We start from the raw sequence: 23,406 nt of genomic DNA on the forward strand, positions 1-23,406 counted from the left end.
GAGTTGCTGGTGGCAGTGACCAAGGAGAAGGCAGAGCTGATGTCTGGGTCTAGGCAGCTTTCTGTGGAATCTTGGATTGGACAGTAAGAACTTAGTAAATATATGTTGAATTGAGGCCACATCACCAGGGGATTGGTGGATTAGAATTGGGGTACATCACTTGAGTCTAGCATATCTATAGCATACACATGCCCAGAGGCCAGCAAGCCTCAGGCAGACAGAGCAGGGACCATTACGTAGAGTATGGGTTGTCCCCTGAACAAGGTTGGCTGCCCCAGGAAGCGAGTGAAAAATGAACTCACCATGGCTCTGCTGCCAAGCTGTGGAGCAGGGCCACCTCTCCCAAAGGAAAAGCCTCCTTTTTCTAATTTGTTTGAAGGTGCCATATGACTTGAACATTTCTAGAGAGCAGTGCTAATGCTTTAAGACAGAGCCACAGCGATCAGACCTAAAGCGACAGGAGGCAGAGAATACTCCAGAGAGCATGGAGGCAGAGACCTCCGTATCTAACATTATCGACATTATCTCTGCCTCTGGCATTAGCTTTCAGATAATAACGTGTGCTGCTAACACTCACGATAATCCTTGGGGAGTTCTTCCTGCATGCTTTCCCTACGTGGTGCCTTCCAAAGCACACACATCCCATCCAAACAGTTAGACCTAATACGGATAGATTATGGGGCATTTTCTTCTAATGATGATGGATAATCCTAGCACCATCCCAGAGCACCATCTGGCAAATTCCGCAGGATGAATGTCCTCCAAACAGAAAGACATACATTTGCAGTAACTGAACTGAATAATTTAAACATGTCAAAGGTAGATGGGAAGACTTTTAGGGACAATTTTTTTCTTTTGTTTTACTGGGTAAATTGATACCAAACTACTTTGATCTTTTCTAGTAGAGAATATTATATCATTTATTAATTTAATTTAAGCTTCCATAAAAAATTCTCTCTGAGTGGCACGATTATAGGGAAGAGAGAGAAGAAGAAATAATGTTCTGTGGTTTCAACTGCCACTCATCTGGAAAGAAACATAAATGGGGACTCTACTGGCCTGTACATTTGAAAAATGAAGGGAGAGCGCCCCCTCCAGTCAGGCTGGAGGATGTTAAAAGACTTGTGGCCTCAGTGGCCAGGTCATTCTGGGCAGACCCAGCAGAGCAGAGAGATTCTCCTTCCAGGACTGATTCTGATTTGCCTGGCTTGGATCACAAGCCCACCACTCAGCCAATCACTAAGGCCGAGGTAACAGAATATTCTAATTAGCCATTGATCCTCCCCAGAGGGCTACAAGGAGGTGCTGTTCATGAATCAAGTGTGAAAAGACACTGCTTGGGAAGAGAAACTGATGCCCTCTCGTGGGAGGCAAAGATCAAAGAGTAGGAAGCAAGTTGGAAACAGAAAAGGCATTAAGAGCAGAAGTCACGCATGGGAACCAAATGAAGGAGGCTTAAGCCATTTCCACAGATGAGGGCGGAGGGCCTCCAGTTTGGTTTATTGGTGACCAGCAACTAGCACATGTGCTGGTATGGTTTAAAGGCACAGTATCTTAGTTGGCCAGGGGCCAAAATTCCTCCACACTGAGTTTTTTGCTGTTGTTTTTTTTTTTTTTTTTTTTTATTCGGGTCTGGGGATGGAGCCCAGGGGCATTCGACTTCTTAGCTACACCCCCTGCCCTGTTTTTTTTTATTCTTTATTTTGAAACAGGGTCTCACTAAGTTAGGCCTCACTAACGGAGGGCCTCACTAAGTAGCTGAGGCTGTCTGCCAACCACGATCCTCCAGTCTCAGCCTCCCAAATGCTGGGATCACAAGTGTGCTCCACCACGCCCGGCTCTCCACACTGAGTTTTAACAGGGTTACCTGAGCCTCATTAAAGTCTCCACCCTGTAATTAGAATTGGGCCGCAGAACTCAGGAAACAGGCTTCTAGTGCCAGGACTCTGCTAAGTAGCAATGACATTTGACACAAGATATTAAGTCCCTCTTAGCTTCGGGTTCATCAGTATCAAAGAAGGGCTTGAATTACAGGCATCTTGGACACTGTGTGTCTGAACCTCCATCCTAAACAACTGCAAATTGGTTATAGTGTCATATCAAAAGATGGACAAGTCTATTATATATTATAGATGGTGATGTATGTGGAAGTATTTTGTAAATCACAAAGAACCATGCAAATGAGTTGTGATGATGGATAATGATGATGATGATGATGATTTTTCAGTACTGGGGATAGAACCTGGGGACATTCTACCTCCGAGCTACATTCCCAGTCCTATTTTTTTTTTTTTTTTTTTTTGCGGTAGTGGGAATGGAACATGGAACCCAGGGGCATTTACCTCTAAGATACACCCCTAGCCCAAATTTTTATTCTTTATTTTGAAACAGGGTCTCACTGAGTTGCAAAGGGCCTCACTAAGTAGCTGAGGCTGTCCACGAACAGTGATTCTCCTATCTCAGCCTCCCAAGTACTGGGATTATAAGTGTGCGCCACCACCCCCGGCACAAAAGCTTAATAAGAACATTCTGTCCTTATATGAAGGTAGCACTACCAACCTCACTGACGTTATGGGGTGGCAGAAGCAGGGGCCAGGGTGGGATATGGAGGGAAATTCCCCAAGTGATGTGGACATGTATGAATGTGTCACTTCGGATGCCACTATGATGTGTAATTACAACCTATCAATAAAAGTGTAAAAATAAGATAAATGAAAGAGGGAAGAAAGAACATTCTGCTTGTGATGAAAATAACTGGCTAACTTGAAATGTCAGTATACATTATTTAATGCAGACACTTAGCACCGATAGTCAGAAGAGGGGGAAGCTCTGATATCTAGTCGATAAAACAGATGATGCGGCAGATTCTGCATTTACATTAGAGTTTTATTTTGAGAAATAAGCACAGGCAGTTTCTAACCAGTGATCGTGGTAGGAGTCTTAAAAAGGAGTAGTTGTTCTTTTCCCAGTAGCTAGCTGAATAAAAACCCTCTGATCAAAATAACACCTGTAGCTTTAATATTCTTTTGGTGGTTTCTTCTTTTGAAACTTTCATTTCCAAGATGCTTGTTTCCAGTTAATATTTATATACATATGTATATTTTTGCTGTACCGGGGATGGAAGCTAGGAGCATTATATCTCTGAGCTACACCCCCCAGCCCTAGTCTTTAGTCTATTTATTTATTTATTTATTTGCAGTACTGGGGATGGAACCCAGGGGCATTCAACTGCCGAGCTACACGCCCAGCCCTATTTTTTATTCTTTATTTTGAAACCGGGTCTCACTGAGTTGCAAAAGGCCTAAGTGGCTGAGGCTGTCCACGAACTGCATCCTCTGGTCTCAGCCTCCCAAATGATGCGATTACAAGTGTGCGCCACCACGCCCGGCCTGAGTCTTTTTATTTTTGAAACAGGGTCTTGCTGAGTTGCAAAGGGCCTTGCTAAGTAGCTGAGGCTGTCTGCGAACCACCCCTGGCCTCCAGTTATTATTTTTTAAAGGGTCTGGGAATAAATCTTTAGGCCACCAGGGATGGTAGGTGGTTGGGTGGTGGAATGCTTGCAAAAAACAAAAACAAAAACCCATTTCGAGCCTCCAGGCAGGAATGATTTCCTTGCACCACTTTTCCCCCTGCAGTTGATATTTGTTATAAGGAGTAGACATCATCTAAAACCTTAAAGGAAAATTTATTCAACAATTCTCAATAATTATTTTAGGTTGTGGTAGTTAATATCTTAAAAAATGCTATACAGGGGATGGAGCTCAGTGGTAGAGAAGGTGTGTGCCTGGCACGTACGAGGCCCCATGGTCAGCCCCAGCTTCATAAAACAAAACAAAATAAAACAAGTCACACATTCATTGTGTTATAATTTCATTACATATTACAGAAATGTAACAGGTAAACATGAACATACGGAGTTATGAAGGTGGCTTGGGAAGGGAGAAGAATAGGGACGTAAAGAAGGCAAGGTTGAAATGATGCTGTGTACATACGTTACCCTACCAATGACAATCTCAAAAACAATCTTAAAATATGGCCTGTAATAAAAATATTATTTGTAATTAGTTGGCAGATGAAGTCCAACTTTAGAGTTCTATTTTGGAGACTCATCAAAAATCCTAAGGTTAAGCCAGGCGTGGTGGCACATGCTTGTAATCCCTGCGCTTGGGAGGCTGAGACAGGAGGATCACACAGGTTCGAAGCCAGCCTCAGCTACTGAGTGAGGCTCTCAGCAACTTAGTGATACCCTGTTTCCAAATGAAGTATAAAATAGGTCTGGGAGTATAGCCCGGAAGTAGGTAGAAAGTCTCTGGGTTCCACCCCAGTACCACAAAAAAAAAAATAAAATAAAATTCCTAAGGTCAGCTTTATGAAGAAAATACCAGAAACAAATATTGGTTCCATTCACTATTTAAAGTGTAATGAACAATAAAGAAAAACCTAAAATCTTACTTAGCATACTTTTATTTTCTTCATAAGGCATGAATGCTATCTATGGCTTTCTAATATGAAGCAATGCTTTTTTCCCTCCTTTCCTCATTGTAAAAGTCAGTGAGAGCCGCCCCATTTATCCTGAGCAGCCTAAGATAATCCATGATATGATAAAAGGAGTAAGATGTCGATCATCAAGAACACAAGCAATAATTAACGCTGGTGCCGGGCGCGGTGGCGCACGTTTGTAATCCCAGCATTCTGGAGGCTGAGACCTGGAGGATCGCGGTTTGCAAACAGCCTCAGCTACTTAGTGAGGCCCTCTGCAACTCAGTGAGACCTGGTTTCAAAATAAAGAATAAAAAATAGGGCAGGGGGTGTAGCTCGGAGGTCGAATGCCCCTGGGTTCCATCCCCAGACCCACACACACATAAAAAAAAATAATGCTGGTGAGGATGTGGGGAAACAGAAACTTAAACACTGTGGGCGGGACTGCAAACTAGTACAGCTGTTTTTGGAGATTAGTATGTAGGTTTCTTAGAAGACTGGGGATGAAACCACCATATAACTCAAAAACCTCAAATACCTCTCCTGGGCATCTTTCTAAAGGAATTGAAGTCAGAATTTGATAACAATACATACATACTCATGTTTATAGCAACACAGTTCACAATAGCCAAATTATGAAACCAGCTGAGGTGTCCATCAACAGAAGAATAGATCACAAAATTGTGGCATATTCACATGATGAAATTTTAGTCAGTCATAGAGGAAAACAAAGTTATGTCATTTGCAGGAAAATGGACGGCACATGAGAATATTACGCTGAGTGAGAGCAGCCAGTCTCAAAAGGCAAATAACTGAATGGTTTCTCTCCAATGTGGAGGCTAGACAGAAATTGGAAAATGGGGGTAAATCAGACAGAAGAACACAGACTCCACAGAGTGATGGAGGGAGTGTAGGGGAGGGACTGAGGGGAGAGAGACCTAAAGGAGGCGACAATCTGGAACAAGCCATATGTTAAGCTACCAAAGCCGGTGTCAAAGACACAGGGGGCGGGGAGTGGGCCCTGGAGGGCAGTGCTCCGTGAGTTCTGGGCCCCTCTCTAGCATCTGCACATCCACATTATGCATGATTATCATGCACCAAAAAAGAAAGACTCAAGTTAAAAGTAAATTCCAATTTAAAAAAAGAATAGATTTTAGAAATCCAAGAGGTATAAATCAGATGTGAGGATGGCAGTCACGTGCGCGTGTCACGCATTCACTTGCATGTACAATTTGTCTCCAGCTGCTGTTTTGAAGCTCTGGATTCCGTGAAGGCATGCCATCATGACCAAAAGGTAATCTCTGGTTTGAAATGTAACATCATAGACGTAGCACAGGGCAAATGTGGGCTCTGAGCCGTGCCCGCTGCTAAGGGGATTATCTTCAAATATTCTTAGTGTGCTTTTGCTGAGGTGGGGAGTGGTACTGATTTCTGAAGTCAAAGGCTGGGTTGCTTTTTCCTTTTTCCTTTTATTGTGGGACAATAAAACAAAACAAAAAAGACAGAGCATGGATTAAACAATGGAGGAGTCTTTTACTCTTGCCCCAAAATAGGAGAAATGGGAAATAAGCTGCAAATTAAACTCTCACCTCTTAGAGTTGAGAGGTTTGTAGATGTGGGGTAAAAGAGATGAGGGGAAGGAGCTGCACCTGGCAGTGCACACCTGTAATTCCAGTACATGGGAGTCTGAGATGGGATTGTAGGTTCCAGGCCAGCCTCCGCAACTTAGCAAAACCCTATTTTAAATTAAAAAATAAAATAGGGTTGAGAGTGTAGCTCAGAGGTAGAATACAATGGAGTTCAATCCCCGGTACCAAACCAAACCAAACAACAACTAAAAACCTTAGTCATTCTCCCACACTGTCATCAAATACATGACTTTTCATTCTGTCTCAGCTTCCTATACCGCTGAGGCCTGGCTTTCTCCAAAATCTTATCCCTTTTGTATAATAAGCAGATTAGACGCTTCTTAGTCACTTTCAGTCCATGCTGGTCATATTCCCTCATCATAACCAAAATGACTCACCAAAGCTAATCAGAGATGACGCCCTGCCCACACAGCAGCTCTGATGCAGTCCCAGAATGCCTGCTTGCTTGTGTCTTGTCCTTCCTTCCTTCTTTTCTTTCTTTCTTTCTTTCTTTCTCTTTCTTTCTTTCTTTCTTTCCCTCCTCCTCCTCCTCCTCCTCCTCCTCCTCCTCCTCCTTCTTCCTCCTCCTCCTCCTCCTCCTCCTCCTCCTTCTTCTTCTTCTTCTTTTCTCTCTCTCTCTCTCTCTCTCTCTCTCTCTCTCTCTCTCTCTCTCTCTCCCCCCCCCCCCAATAAATCTAGGGGATTTCCACCTTTGAGCTACACCCCCAGCCTATTCTTTTTCTTTATTCTTTATTTTGAAAAAAGGTCTCACTAAGTTGCAAAAGGCAATACCAAGTAGCTGAGGCTACTCACAAACTGTGATCCCCCTGTCTCAGCCTCCAAGGTACTGGGATTCCAAGCGTGCACCTCCAGCCTGGCTTCTGAAAAACATTCCTTTCTTTGTGATATGAACAAAGGACGACTGCGCAACTGCCGAAGAGAATGCACCTGTACTGCCATAAAACATGCCAAAATCTACATCTGCATCTACACACAGACATACAGAGAGAAATGGCAGGCAGAATATATAAAATGATTTCATTTTATATCTGTTTATATAGACAAAAACATCTGTTTAAATAAAGAGAACAGAATCTATAAAAATATTCAGCAGTGGGGGGGAGTTACTGGGGACTGAACCCAGAAGCATGCTGATGAAGGGACATAGCTGCACCATGGGCCTAAGAGCTCATGTCAAGCGTCCACTGGGCTAGGCCTTGAGCCGCCCAGTGATTAGGTTAAGCATTAATTCTGGGTGTGTCCATGGTAGACTGGCACTGAAATTGGTGGGCTGAGGGCAGCAGGCATCCGCCAGTGCTGGGGGCATCACCCAGAACTTTGAGGGCCCAAATAGAGGGGAAAGGCAGGGTAAGCCGAATTCTCTCTCTGCTATGTGAGTTGGTACACTGGTTTTCTCCTTTCTTGGGTGCCCCTGGTGCTCAGGCCTTCAGACACAGACTGGTACCTATGCCACTGGCTCTTCTGCTCCTGCACTATGCCACTGGCTTCCTCTGGTGTGCAGGCAGCAGATCATGGCACTTCTAAGCCTTCATGATCATGCAAAGCAATACTTTATAACACATGTCCCACTGGTTCTTTTTCTCTAGAAAACTCTCACTAGTGTAAGAGGATATATAGAGAGATCAGGTTAAAAAAATAAATAAGTAAATATTATAATAAATAAAGAAATAAAAAAAGTAATAGCTAGTAGATTATTGCCTATAATCCTAGGGGTAGACAGGGGTGAGACAGGAGGATCCTGGGGTCAAGGCCAACTTCAGCAGCTTAGAGAGACCCTGTTTCAAAAAATTAAAAAGTAAGCTGGGTTTGGTGGCACATGACTATAATCCCAGTACTTGGGAGGCTGAAACTAGAAGCTGACAGATTCAGGGAGGGTTTCGGCAATGTCAGGGGACTCTCAGAAACTTAGTGAGATCCTATTTCAAAACAACAACAACAACAACAACAACAACAACAACAACAATAAGCCTGGGAGTGCTGATCAGAGATAGGATGCCCTTGGGTTTGATCCCCAGTACCACAAAATGAATGAATGAATGAATTTAAAAGGGGGCTGAGGATATATATAGCTCACAAGTAGAATGTCTCTGGGTTCAATGCCCAGTATCAAGATAAAAGAAACAACAATAACAAAAAAAAAAAATAGAGAGGAAGAATGCATCCTCATGAATGCATGCACACAGGTAAGGTCCATTCGCTTACTCATTCACCCATTCATTCATTCACGCAGTACCTCCCTCCTGTGCCATGCACCATCTCAGGCAGAGCAGGGAAGAGACAAGCCAGGGCCCTGCTCCCTCAGAGCTAACGCAGGCGGGTAGAGGTCAAGAGGGGAGCACACGAGTGAGCACGATCATTCCAGGTCACGGGCCTCAGTCTGCCCTGGAAGAGCGGTTCCTGTAGCTCTTACCTACTACCATGGATAGACGTAGGAACAGCTGTAGTTTTGAATATGACCTTTACAGAAGAATTCTGAGCAAAATTTTTATCATTGACAACCAAACAACAACAAAGAAAAGGGAAAAGGAGGAAGAGTGGGGAGGGAAACAGACCAAGTGACACCGTATGCACAAATGAATGTGTCACTACAAAACTCACTAGGGTGAACAAATAAGATGCACCAATGAAAGATTAATTTTTGGCCAGGTGTGGTGGTGCACACGTGTAATCCCAGCATTAGGGAGGCTGAGACAGGAGGATCGAGGTTCAATGACAGCCTCAGCTACTTAGTGAGGCCCTCTGCAACTCAGTGAGACCCTGTTTCAAAATAAAGAATAAAAAATAGGGCTGGGGGTGTAGCTCGAAGGTAGAATGCCCCTGGGTTCCATCCCCAGTAACACACACACACACACACACACACACACACACACACACACACACGATTAATTAAAAATAAAAGACAGCAAGGCAGGAACCTGTGGCCCCTCTGTGATGAATGTTTAGAGGATGCAAGCTGCATAGGCAATTTTCAATCTCCTAGCAGGTATATTTTAAAAGATAAAATTAGGCTGGGTGCAGTGGCGCATGCCTGTAGTCCCAGTACTTGGGAAGCTGAGACAGGGGGGCGGTAGGTTCAAGGCCAGTGTGTGGTAATATCGCAAGAACCTGCTTCAATATTTTAAAAATAAAAAGGGCTGGGAGTGGGGGTAGTTCACTGGGAGAGAGCCTCTGGGTTTAAGCCTCAGTATCATACAAAGATAAATTAGTTAACTAACTAATTAAATACAGCACCAGGCGTGGCTGGGCATACCAATAATCCCAGTACTTGGGAGGCTGAGACAGGAGGATCGCAGGTTCCAGGACAGTCTCAGCAAGTAGTAGGATTCCCATTAACCTAGCAAAACCCTATTTCAAAATAAAAAATAAAATCAGGCTGAGGATATAGGTAAGAGGTATAATGCCCTTAGGTTCAATCCCCAGTACTACAAACAGTCAAATACATAACTACTTAAAAATTAACTTCAAGGATATAGTTTTTTTTCCCTTTGGTGGTACTGGGGGTGGAACCCAGGGGCTTTCTACCTCCGGGCTATACTCCCAGACCTATTTTATATTTTTATTTGGAAACAGGGTCTCACTAAGTTGCTGAGAGCCTCACTAAGTAGCTGAGGCTGGCTTCGAACCTGCGCGATCCTCCTGTCTCAGCCTCCCAAGGGCTGGGATTACAAGAGTGTGCCACCACGCCTAGCTAGTTATTTTAATTTAGCATATCCAAAGCGTGGCTCACGCTTGTAATCCCCACGCTTGGGAGGTGGAGACACGAGGATCATGCAGGTTCGAAGACAGCCTTGCTGGCTTAAGAGACCCTGTTTCCAAATAAAAATATAATAAAAATATCATTCCAACATATAATCAGTATTTAAAATCAAATACTTTACATTCTGCTTTTCAAACGACATCTTCAAAATCCATTATGATCTTATACTTTTAGCACATCTCAGTTCAGACTGGTCACATTTCCAAGGTTCAGTAGCTACACACGGCTCCTGATTACTGAACTGGACATTAAAGGTCTAGGCTATAAATAAATCCTTTTACGATACAAGTCAACTTTAGTTTCAAGATACTTTTAAAATTCTATTCTTAGGAATGAATCTATTAAAAATAATTATCGAACCCCAAGCCTTTGGTGAAAAATGCAAAGCATTTAATATGCATTAAAAAAACTTTAAAAAATAATTTGAACATCTTTTACAAGGTAGATGCCTCTGAAGCCCTCAGACTCATTTTTCAAAGTCAAAAATAAATTATGTAATCAATCCAGTGTCATAAACCCAAACCTTCCAACAAATACTTCGGAGTTCATGCAGTCTGGGACATTCTTTTTATAGATGAAAAAAATCCCTGTGAACCCTCGCAGGGGCAGTCAGTCAAGTGTTGGTTAGCAGACACCGCACACGTGCCCTGAGTCACAGCTACCGCGTGGAGACCCAAAGGAAACTCTACGTAATCGACAAGAAGAGATGAGAGGATCCATGTGGGAATTTAACATAGACAAAAAGTCCTCCAGAGCAAATCTAACAAAGCCTTCTCAGAAATGTCCCCCAAGTAGCAAACACAGAGACTAATCCCTGGAATTTAGAAATCATTACAACCACATGCAGAAGAGAGAATAGACAGGCATACTGGAGAAATACTACTATGCTCTTCAGAACCATCACCCTCGGGAACAAGCTGCACCTGCTGGTGCTATAATTTTCTGTCTTCATCCTCGCAAAGAAAGTAATGAGCTGGCGAATACAACGGCCAAGCAAGAGACACGGTGGCAGCCAGGCTCTACAAAAATCCTGAAACGGATGCAAATTGCTAACTTGACAGTCTGAGCGGAAGGTGAATAGTATTAAGGCAAATTACTGAGGACAAAAATGCAGCCTAAACAAATTTATGGCCAAAAATAAAATTCAAAAAAATTCCGAAATTAAGTAATGGAACAACCAAAGTAACTCTGGGGGGAGGAGAATGAAAAGCATCACCCCTCCCACTGCAGGAAGGCAGCTTTAGGTCTTCGTCTCATTTCATATGCCAGGTAAGGGAGGCCAGAGAGGCTGGGTGACGGAGCTGTACGTACCATGCAGTTTCTGGAAGACTAGGTGTTTACAGGGCTTCATGAACAATACATTGTTTCTTCTAAGACAGATCCCCAGGTTGTGTATATGGGTGGGAGGGGAGGGGGTTGAATACATTGTTTTTTTGTTTTTTTCTTTTACTGGAAATTTCAAAAGGAAGCATCTATTGCTCATTTAGGAATAGTTTAAGTTATCTTAAACCTAGTAGTATAGATCAGAGCAGAAGCGCACATCTGTAATCCCAGTACTTGGGAGACCAAGCACGGTAACTTGGAGAGACACTGTTGCAAATAAAAAATAAAAAGGGCTGGGGCCTGGGGTGGTGGCCCACGCTTGCAATCCTAGTATTTGGGAGGCTGAGACGGGAGGATCGCATTTCACATTTCAAGGACAGCCTCAGCTACTTAGTGAGGCCCTCTGCAACTCAGTGAGATCCTGTTTCGAAATTAAAGAATAAAAAATAGGGCTGAGGGTGTAGCTTGGAGGTAGAATGACCCTGGGTTCCACCCACAGTACTGCAAAAAAAGGGGGGCGCTGGGATGTAGCTGGCAGAATACTGAAGGGAGTTTACTCAGTTTAGTCTCAGATATATGTCCTTTAAGAAATACAGCTTAAGCCGGGTGTGGTGGTGCACGCTTGTAATCCCCGCGCTTGGGAGGCAGAGACAGGAGGATCGTGCAGGTTCGAAGCCAGCTGCGCTGGCTTAAGAGACCCTGTTTCCAAATAAAAATATAACATAGGTCTGGGAGTATAGCCCAGAGGTAGAAGGGTTCCATCCCCAGTACCACCAAAAAAAGAAATGCAGTTTAGCTGGGCATGGAGGAACACACCTGTAATCCCAATACACGAGAACCTGGGACAGGAGGATGGTAGTTTCCAGGCCCTCCTCAATAACTTAGCCAGACCCTGTTTCAAAATAAAAAGGGACAGGGGTGTAGCTTAGAGGTAGAATGCCCCTATGTTCAATCCTCAATACAAGAAAGAAAGAGAGAATAAGAAATACAGTTTAGTGCCAAGTAATCATAAAAAAGGAAACTCTTAGCCGGGCGTGGTGGCGCACGCTTGTAATCTCCGCACTTGGGAGGCGGAGATAGGAGGACCGCGCAGGTTTGAAGCCAGCCCTGCTGGCTTAAGAGACCCTGTTTCCAAAAATTAAAAAAAAAAAAAAGTACCTCTTCTGAACACCTGAAAGCCTTTTTGAGCCATGTTTTATTTTATTTTATTTTATTTTAGTGGGTCTGTGGATGGAACCCAGGGGCATTCAACCACCGAGCTACACCCCCTGCCCTATTTTTTTTTTTTATTCTTTATTCTGAAACAGGGTCTCACTAAGTTGCAGAGGGCCTCACTCAAGTAGCTGAGGCTGTCCGCGAACCATGATCCTCCAGTCTCGGCCTCCCAAATGCTGGGATTACAAGCATGCGTCACTGCGCCCTGCTCTTATTTTTTTATTTTTGAAAGAGGGTCTCACTATTATAGAGAGCCTCGCTGAATTGCTGGCACTGGATGCAAATCTATGATCTTCCTGTTTGTTTCAGCCTCCCAAGTACTAGGATGACTGATGTGTGCCACCATATGTGGCTGCCCCAAAGCCTCTTTAAAGGAAGTAGGCTTTTTTTTGCTCCACAGATAAAGGAATTAAAGTATAGAACTTGTGTGCGTGTGGGGGTGGGGGCGGTTACTGGAGATTGAACCCAGAGTCGTTCTACCTCTGAGCTACACCCCAGCTCTTTTTTTGTTCTTTTGAAGCAGGGTTTTGCTAAGTTGTTGAGGCTGGCCTCAAACCTGGGAACTGGTCCTCCTGTCTCAGCCTCCCAAGTACTGGGATTAGGGCACTTACCACCAAGCCCTGCTAAAGTGTAAACAGGCTTCTGAATGAGCTAAAGTAACTGTCAGTCGGAGAGGCAGACTAGTGTGTGGGTTCTGGTGGAGGAGGTGGTACTGAAGAAGAAATGGAGGGCCAGATGACTTCGGATTTAACAATTTATCTAGGCCTTAGTCTGAGCTGAGCTTCTGAGTTCTTTGAGATGTGAGGAAGCAAAGTTCTGGTCAGGGTCACCCATTAAGAGTTTTTTTGTGTGTGTGTGGTGATACTGGGGGTGGAACCAAGAGGTTTTCTACCTCCGGGCTATACTCTCAGACCTACTTTTATACTTTATTTGGAAACAGAGTCTCTAGTTGCTGAGAGCCTCACTCAGTAGCTGAGGCTGGCTTCAAACCTGTGCGATCCTCCTGTCTCAGCCTCCCAAGCGTGGGGATTACAAGCGAGCGCCACCACGCCCGGCTCAACCATTAAGAGTTTTCAAAGGCCCAGATTCAAAACCACATTTCAACCCAGACCTTTATACCTTTGTGTCCACGTGTGTTCCAAGGCTCTCCTGATATTAGGAGAAAATGTAATCTATTGTGCCATAATTGGGGGGAAATTGGATTCTATAAGGTTATTTTTATTTATATTTTATTTACTTATTTATTTATTTAGGTGGAACTGGGGATGGAACCCAGAGTATTTCTACCTCCAGGCTATACTCCCAGACCTATTTTATATTTATTTGGAAACAGGGTCTCACTAAGTTGCTGAGAGCCTCACTCAGTAGCTGAGGCTGGTTTCGAACCTTTGCGATCCTCCTGTATCAGCCTCCCAAGCGCGGGGATTACAAGCATGTGCCACCACGCCTGGCCTGGATTCTATAAGGTTAAACAGTGTGTCTTGCTGCAGGAACTTTCAGAGCTTTTAATACACTGACAACTCAGTGGGACAATAGGAAACACACTGTTTCTTTTCTCAATTCTTTTTTCTTGTGGTACTGGGAAGCCAACTCAGGGTCTCTGAGCTATGCTCCTCGCCCTATTTTATTTTATTCTACAGGGTTTCACTAAGTTGCTGGGATCCTCACTAATTTTTGAGGCTGGCCTAAGCCTGCAATTCTCCTTTTCAGCCTCCCAAGTACTGGGATTGCAGGTGTGCATCACCAGCCCCAGCTAGTTTCCTTGATAGTAGCAGTGCTCTGCGTGTGGTTTGCATAACTCAAAAAAGCAATATTTTCTAAATAATCAACACACGAAGGTACAGAATCATGCATGGTTAAAACATCTTTTGAATCATAACATAGACGAATGGATTTTATATAATGAAGCATAAAAATTATGCTGATATGATTTCATATTGCAGCTAACCTTTAAGAAACTTCCACTTGGTGAGTTGTAAAATAAAGCAAAAAATATCTACAACCTCTCAATTTTCCTACTACATATCTGTGAGGCCAATTTTTCTTCGTATTCTCAATCAAAACAACCTATCACGACAGAATGAATGGAGAAGCAGCTGTGAGAAGCTAGCCACCTTCTATTAATCCAGCCATTATAGAGATTCGGGAAAATAAAATTATGCCAACCTTACTGCTAAATATTTTTGGAGGAAATACAATATTTTTTCAACATTTTTTTCCAGTACTGGGGATAGAACCCAGGGACATTCTACCTCCGAGCTACACCCTAGCCCTATTTTTTATTCTTTATTTTAAAACAGGGTCTCACTGAGTTGCAAAGGGCCTCGCTAAGTAGCTGAGGCTGGCTGCGAACCACGATCCTCTGGCCTCCACCTCCAGAATGCTGGGATTATGAGTGTGCACCACCATGCCCTGCTGAAAATAAAGTTTTTACTTACAAAAATATTGTTTATATTAATATGTATGTAGTTTATTGCATCTATCTATCTATCTATTGGTACTGGGAATTGAACCTAGGGTCATTCTACCTCCAAGCTACACCCCTAGCTTTTTATTTTTTATTTTTTATTTCAAAACAGTGTCATGTTAAGCTGCTTAAGCTGGATTCAAACCAGTGATCTTCTGGTCTCAGCCTCCTGAGTACTGTGATTACCATGCCCATCTACTTTTAGTCTTAAATAAAATTTAAAAATCAATATCTTTTTAAAATTTTTTATTGGTACACTGTATTCGTACATCATAATGGGATAAAAAAAAACTTGTGTAGACATACATGTACACATTGCCCAGTTAGCCCCTACCCAATCCCCTAAAAATCAATATCTTTATGTATCTGTTTTAATTTTGAATAAAGTAAATATTGATAGTTACAGCCCACAAAACTAGTGCTTTTGGGGATTCTCAGTAACTTTATTTATCTATGTATGGTGCTGGGGATTAAACTCATTATTATATATATTATATATTAAAAATATTATATATATTTTTCCCCAATACTGGGGCTTGAACTCAGGGGCATCCTACCTCTGAGCTATGCCTCCAGCCCCTATTTTTATTCTTTATATTGAAACAAGGTCTCACTAAGTTGTGGAGGGCATAAGTAGCTGAGGCTGGCAGTGAAGCTGCAATCCTCCTATCTCAAGTACTTATAATCCCAAATACTAGGATTACAAGTGTGACACCACATCAGGCCAAACTCAGCAAGTTTTAAAAGTGAAAAGTGGTCCTCTAACCAAACGGTTTGAGGCATTTGCCCAATGCACTTGGTCATGGAAACCCTTGTTTGGAACAGGCTCCAGGGGTTTCTATGCAACCTACAAGGAGAAGCACAACCGCACAGCCTGCCTGTAAAAACATCCCTGTACTTTCTTCTTCTCCCTAGTTGTTCTTCAGCAAATTAATTTAGGTGCTGATCAAAGGATCTCCTCTCCAACCAGAGTCCTGGGCTCTCGGCCCTGGCAGTAAATACGCACATACGTCTCCTATGGCAAGCACAGGCGAAGCTGACCTCATCTGTCTCACGCGGCCTTAATCCAGGGAATTCTTTCTCTGAGCAAATGTTACACACAGTCAAGAGAAATGACAGTGGAAGTTATCATGCTCCCATAGCTGACAATCCTCTGCTGTGGGAGGTGTACCAGCAGGGTCCCCAGAACACAACAGAATTCATGCCAAGGGAGAATCATGGCCAGGGTCATTTACCATCCTGTTTCCACCTTCAAAAAATCCCTCGATTCCCTATGTTCCAAATTACTCTTTTATAAAATGCCCAGGATGGCAGCAGTCTATACTCTGAGTAATAATAATTTCTGTTTGTAAACATTGTACGAGAACCAAAAATAACTTAAGAAGAAATTACCTATTCTAATCCTGGCTTTTTCAACCAGAAAGGAAGGCCAACTCTCTACTTCTTATGAGATCTGAGGCCCCAGTGACAGAATTTAGTTATAAATCTCTTTCTCCTATCAGGTATCTAAAAGATTAGCCAAAGCCTGTTCACAGATGGCTGTGTAAGATTTGGGCAAAGAGTCAAAAGTGTAACGTGCGGAGCAACTATTCATGTAAAAACTTTCCCCAAGCAAACTCAGCCCTCAGACAGCGCTGCCTGCGAGTAGACTGCTCAGTCCCCTCATTCCATCCTGGAACCTTCCCAAACAATGGGAATCATTACGCTCACTTATGCAGTTCTATAGTTTATAAACTGTTGCTCAAGGATGAGGATCCTGGGAAATGGAAGACATGCATTCTTTCCCTTTGTGCCAATGGTTTGGAGTGAAATTAGCACTAAAACTACTTACAGCAAAACATCCTTGAACAATTTGTGTGGTGTGTATGTATATGTGCCTGCGTGTATGGTACTGGAGATTAAACCCAGGGCTTCTGGTGTGGTAGGCAAGCGTTCTACCACTGAACTACATCACCCGCCAAGAATAATTTTGGAAAAAAAAAGTATGGTCTTTAAATGCTTATTAAGTTTCTTTTCTTTCATCTTACTTTTTGGTAGTGTTGGGGTTAAACCCAGGACCCTGCACAGGCACCATCCAGCTCCCATTGGAACACCACCCAGCTGGGTTACTAAGTTTCAAGTCCCATTCTGCCTCATTTAGCCCTTAGCAACTCTATGAAATAAATACTAAGCCAGAAGAAGTGACATACATATGTAATCCCAGTACTTGGAACGCTGGGACAGGAGAATCACAGGTTCAAGGCCAGTCTCACCAACTTATCAAGGCTCTCAGCAACTTATGAGACCTTGTTTCAAAATAAAAAGTTAGATAGGGCTGGGGGTATAGCTCAGAGGTAGAATGCTCCTGGTTGCAACCCCCAATACTACTATATATAGTAGTGTCTCTCTCTCTCTCTCTCTCTCTCTCTCTCTCTCTCTCTATATATATATATATATATATATATATATATATATATAGTCTGTCTATCTATCTATCTATCTATCTATCTATCTATCTATCCCATTTTATAGATGAGGATAGCCTTGGTTGCCTGATGTCTCCTAGTTTATGGGCAAAAGAGATAGGATTAGAATCCAGGAAGTTGGCCTCTCTGAGCTTCCAAGTCCAATGTTGTGGGTCCATTAGAGATATGTGGGCAATACCATTACATGATTTGTAATAAAGAGACATTGATTTTGTGAGTGAAGAGGTAGCTTTTTTTTTTTTTTTCCCAGTACTGGGTATGGAACCCATGGCATTCTACCTCTGAGGTATACCCCAACCCTAATTTTTTGAGGTACTAGGGATGAAACTCAGGGGGATTCTACCTCCAAGCTCTACTCCCTGTCCTATTTTTTATTCTTTATTTTGAAACAGAGTTTCACTGAGTTGCAAAGGGCCTCACTAAGTAGCCAAAGCTGGTTGTGAACCATGATCCTCCTGTCTCAGCCTCCCAAATGCTGGGATTACAAGCGTGTGCCACCATGCCCGGCTCCCCAGTCCTATTTTATTTTATCTTTTTGCAGTACTGGGGGTGGAAGCTAGGGGAATGCTACGTCTGAGCTACACCCTCAGCCCTATTTTTTATTCCTAATTTTGAAACAGGGTCTCACTGAGTTGCAAGAAGCCTAAGTAGTTGAGGCTGTGTTTGAACCGTAATCCTCCTGTCTCAGCCTCCAGAATGCTGGAATTACAAGTGTGCACCATGATGCCTGGCTTTGAAGTGGCGGATTTTAGGTCCACATTAGCCTTTACTTCAAAAAGCCTTCTGTACGCTCTGGGTGTGGGTTCTGTTCTGTTCTCTGTCTTTCCATCCTGCCCTCTGCGTGAACTGCCTGGTCTTTGCAGATGCTTCTGCCTGACTGCTGGCCTTTGCTAATGACCTCTCAAATAGTACCTGGAGCAGCAATCACTGAGTGAAAAAAACAACCAATGAACAAATGAAAGTACAAAGTACATCTCCACAAATCTACTATTGTCTCTGGTGTTGCCATGGGAACAGGAGTCCTGAAAAGGTCCCCAAATGGGAGGTAGACTTTGACTCAGATCCTGAGGGTCCCTGCCCTCGTCACAGAAAGGAATTTTAGGACAGGTCACAATGAGGTACAGAGTGATTTTATGGAGAGAAGGAAGGAGCACAACTCTGGGAGACAGGGTAGGGTGAGGGCATTGGGATCAACAACGCTGTAGAAACATCTTAGCCAGGTGTGTTTATACATGTATCATCAGCAGGATAGAGACACAGCCCAAGAAGGTTTTTTAAAGCTCTTCTTTGTGTTGGAGACTAGATATATCAATTATTATCTACCACGGGTTATTTTCTTTTTTGTTCATAATGAAAAGTATCTAATAATTTTTTTCTTCAGGGCGTTTTGTTACTTTGTGTTTTGGACTTTTTTGTATTAGGAATCGATCTAGGGGCTTCTGCCTCTGGGCTACAACCCTAATACTTTTAATTAATTAATTAATTAGTTAATTTATTTGTGGTACTGGGGTTCCTGGAAACCCTTCTACCTCCGGGCTACACTCCCAGACCTATTTTTTATATTATTTTTATTTGGAAACAGGGTCTTTTAAGCCAGTGAGGCTGACTTTGAAACTGCGTGATCATCCTGTCTCTGCCTCCCAAGTGCAGGGATTACAAGCATGCGCCACAACGCCCAGCTTTATTTTATTTTTTAACTTTGAAACAGGGCCTGGCTAAGATGCTCAGAGTCTCACTAAATTGCTGGAGCTATTCTCAAGACTGTGATCCTTCTGTCTCAGCCTCCCAAATACTGGGATTACAGGCCTGTGCCACTGTACCCAGCCTGTTCTCTGAACTTTAACAGTATTACATTGATGTAATGCGGAGGTGTTAATGGAAGGTATGACCCTTAGATGTAGTACTTGGATGCCCTACAGATTATCTAATAATAGATTTAATTGTGCTGTTTGTGATCAGAGTATATAAAAGTAAACATTGAATCTGGATTTTTTTTTCGGGTGTGGCGATGGAACCCAGGGGCATTCGACCTCTGAGCTACAGCCCCTGCCCTATTTTTTATACTTTATTTAGAAACTGGGTCTCACTGAGTTACAAAGGGCCTCACTAAGTAGCTGAGACTGTCTGCGAACCGCGATCCTCCTGTCTTAGCCTCCCGAATGCTGGGATTACAATCGTGCACCACCATGCCCGGCTGAATCTGGATTTTTAATCATGCCCACTCTTGTTTTGTTCTTCATGTCTCCTTTTTCCCTTTCCTTACATTGCTTATTCCACCTCAGTTATCTACAGGACACTGGTTCCAGCCCCCTCCCCTGCCCCAGATAACAAAATCCATGCACAGATGCTCAAGTTCCATATACTAAATCGGATAGAAGCCGGGCGTGATGGCGCACGCTTCTAAATCCCAGCATTCGGGAGGCTGAGACCAGAGGATCGCAGTTCACGTGCAGCCTCAGCTACTTACTGAGGCCCTCTGCAACTCAGTGAGAACCAGTTTCAAAATAAAGAATAAAAAATAGGCTGGGGGTGTAACTCAGAGGTAGAATGCCCCTGGGGTCCATGCCCAGTACCACACACACACACACACACACACACACACACACACACACACACACGGGATAAAATTCGCATACAACCTACACACAGCCTCTAGATTAACTATAATGCCCAATACAATTTATTTATTTATTTTTTATTTATTTATTTTTGGTGGTACTGGGGTTCCTGGAAGCCCTTCTACCTCCAGGCTACACTCCCAGACCTAATTTTTTTTTTTATATTTTGAAACAGGGTCTCGTAAACCAGCACGGCTGGCTTCGAACCTGCGCGATCCTCCTGTCTCCGCCTCCCAAGTGCGGGGATTACAAGCGTGCGCCACCACGCCCGGCTTGCCCAATACAATTTAAATGCTTTGTAAAGCCTGGCATGGTGGTGCATGCTTGTAACCTCAGCATTTGGGAGGCTGAGAACTGGAGGATCGTGATTCGAGAACAGCCTCAGCTACTTACTGAGGTCCTCTGCAGCTTAGTGAGACCCTGTTTCAAAAATAAAGAATAAAAAATAGGGCAGGGGGTGTAACTCAGAGGTTGAATTCCCCTGGGTTCCATCCCCAGACCCGCAAAAAAAAACAAAACCCAAAAAAACAAAAAAAAACTTTGTAAATAGTTTTATACTATATTATTGAGGGAATAAGAACAAAAAAAATGTCTGTACACATTTTATACAGACACATTCTTTTAGAATATTTTCTATCTGCAGCTGATTGAAACTATGGAGGCAAAACTCATGAATATGGATGACTAACTATACTTGATTTCAAGAATATTAGTTTCCAAATGATGTTTTTACATGCTGGAGAGTATGCAAAATAACTTAATGGGATGCAGGGAGAAAACATTAGCATTACTATTTATATTTTTAACTGGAAAATATGAAAAGCTTAGGTTTCACTGATGTTTCCCATGTGGACAGACACGGCTTCTCATTCAGTGTACATGGCTGATAGCCACTCAGCCATGCGGGCACGCCTGGCCCCTGAGCTAGCAGGGGGATTCCTCCGCCCGCGCGTGGGGTCAGCTGTGAGGTCCTCCGCTGTATTTGTGTGCGTGTTGTCTGCACATTCTACCAAACTGTCTTTCTTTCACGGGTCCAATTGAGAAAGGAGCTATATAGGTAATTTCAATCTTACCTAGACTAACTCTCACAAAATGGACAAATGACTTATTTGTAGTCCTGCAAAGAGCTATAGATAATTCTAATCATATGCAAGCACAAGTGGACAGAGAAATAGCAGAGCTTTGACTATGTTTCTGAAGTTTTTCTCAGACACATCAAGAGATAAAATAACAAGCTAATCAGACCTGACGTGAAGTTGGCAAACACACACACACACACACACACACACACACACACACACGCATCAAAACTTAGATTCCTATCCACTGTCCTTATCAATGACTTTTGCCTGAGTGAACATTATGTCTTGGGAAACAGGCTAAAGGTATTTTTATGTGGTTTATAAATATATTTTTCAAAATGGAACTAAAGAACGTGAAGATCACTGATCTAGAACTTTAACCCCCCCTAAAATGCTACGGGCCAAGGGGCGGCATCTGAATCACCAGGCAGCTCAGGAGAAATGTAACCGTGGGGTCCACGGAATCAGGACTTGCTTTTCAAGGAGATTTTCAGGTGAGTCGCATGCACATTTCAGTTGGAGAAGCTTTAGAACAGACATCTCAATAGGAGTCTTGACACTTGAGCTCTTATTTATTTATAGTTCTAGAATTTTTGAACTCACGAACTTATCATTTGTTTTTTTACGGTAAACTTATAATTCTTTCTTTTTTTTCTTGTGTGATATTGGGGTTTGAACCCAGAGACATTATACCTTCAGGCTACACCCCCAACCCAATTTTATTTTTTATTTGGAAACATGGTCTCACTAGGTTGATGAGAGTCTCACTACTTGCCGAGGCTGGCCTCAAACCTGAGATCTTCCTGTCTCAGCCTCCCAAGTACAGGCATTGCAGGCGTGTACCACAACAGGTTCGTAAATTTATAATTCTTGACACCTGTTATGAAATGTTTAAAAAAAGCTATAGCTGAGTATGGTGGTGCACGTGTGTGATCCCAGAATTTGGGAGGTTGACATAGGAGGATTGCAGATTTAAGGCCAACCTCAGCAATTTAGTAAGACTTTTCAGCAACTTAGTAAGACCCTGTTTCAGAACAAAATAAATCTAAATAAAAATAGTTGGAGGTGTCGCTCAGGTGTAGAATACCCCTGGGTACAATCCCCAGTATCACAAAACAAAATTAAACTATAACTATGTCTCCATAAACCCAGACTTCCGCTAAGTAAACTATGTATAACTGCAGCATTATTTTTACTCATTTCAATACACTTTAAAAATAAATTCCCTGACCCCTGGTCAATAAAAACCATGTCACGCCTTCCTCCGTTTGCTCCCCTCTGTAACTCACTTTTGTTTGATCATCGGCTTTGAACACATAGCAGATACTCTGCCGATGGGCGGCCTCTTCCTTAATCAGACACGCAAAGTAACTTGGGTCGTGGCTGTTGTGAATCAGTTTGTGAACGTGCTGAGGCTTGCACTCGAAGATTCTGGAGCAGAGCAACGGATCCCACTGCTGACTTTTCCCTGGTTCAGGTTCACATCTCAGGCCAGACGGCGAAACCCAAAGCCGGACTTGCCTAGTCGTGGGCTCCTTCTTGGAGGACTGCCCGCTGGTCCTCCGCACCTCGGCCACGACCCAGGGCAGCATGGGCATGGTGGTCAGAGAATGCACAGGCAACGAGCCCACCAGCTGCAGGCCGAAGTCCACCGAGGCCTCGCTGGGAAACGCCTGTCTCCTCGCTGTGAATGTAATTGGTTCCATCCTGCGAAAGTTCTGGAGACTTAGCCAAACCTCGCCACTGTTTTCTTATTTTAGATCCGGCAAGCTATGTTACACACTCCCGATGCAGAATCCTGGGGGGAAAAAAACAGAGGCATTAGAATTTAATGGGAGTCGTCGCAATAGCTACTTTCAGAGAGCTTAAAAGTCGGAAACCCAAATATAAGAATGTAAGAAATGGATGTGAGCTCAAATAACTGCTCTGCCTAGAAAAAGCTTTCTTGCAATTGCATTGCACATAAAACCTAGTAATAGCCTAACTATCCCACTCATTATGGGACACAAAGATCCCACTGGGAAATCTCTGTTAAACACACAGCCTTACAAAGCCAGCAAAGGCAAGACGATCGAAAACAGCAGAGTGCTGCTCTGATGGCTTTAAACTTTGTTCTGTTATTTAAAATTTATTTCAAGAACTTAATTTTAAGGTGATAAAATTCTGTACAAGTGATTCCTCCTCAAAAAGAAATCTTGTGAGGAAAAAAAAAATCGACCATTTGTTATCATAGAATACTTGACCAGTGTAGCCAGGCGTGGTGGTGCACGCTTATAATCCCAGCATTTGCGAGGCTGAGACAGGAGGATCGCAGTTCAAGGACAGCCTCAGCTCCTTAGTGAGGTCTTTCC

At 43.1% G+C, this 23,406-nt stretch overlaps 1 protein-coding gene across 1 annotated transcript in view; it reads right to left on the bottom strand.

The window, feature by feature from the left end:
• Positions 1–22,761, bottom strand: part of TBC1D1 (TBC1 domain family member 1) — a gene marked incomplete at both ends in the record, with an annotated part of 235,246 nt that extends 212,485 nt beyond the window's left edge. Inside the window, one exon of the mRNA XM_080697261.1 lies at positions 22,345–22,761. Within this exon, the coding sequence (XP_080553387.1) occupies positions 22,345–22,761 (417 nt within the window). The remainder of the gene's footprint in view (positions 1–22,344) is intronic.
• Between the last annotated feature and the right edge of the window lie 645 nt (positions 22,762–23,406).

Source organism: Muscardinus avellanarius, assembly GCF_963383645.1.
Source record: "Muscardinus avellanarius genome assembly, chromosome: 6".
NCBI classification, from domain to species: Eukaryota; Metazoa; Chordata; class Mammalia; order Rodentia; family Gliridae; genus Muscardinus; species Muscardinus avellanarius.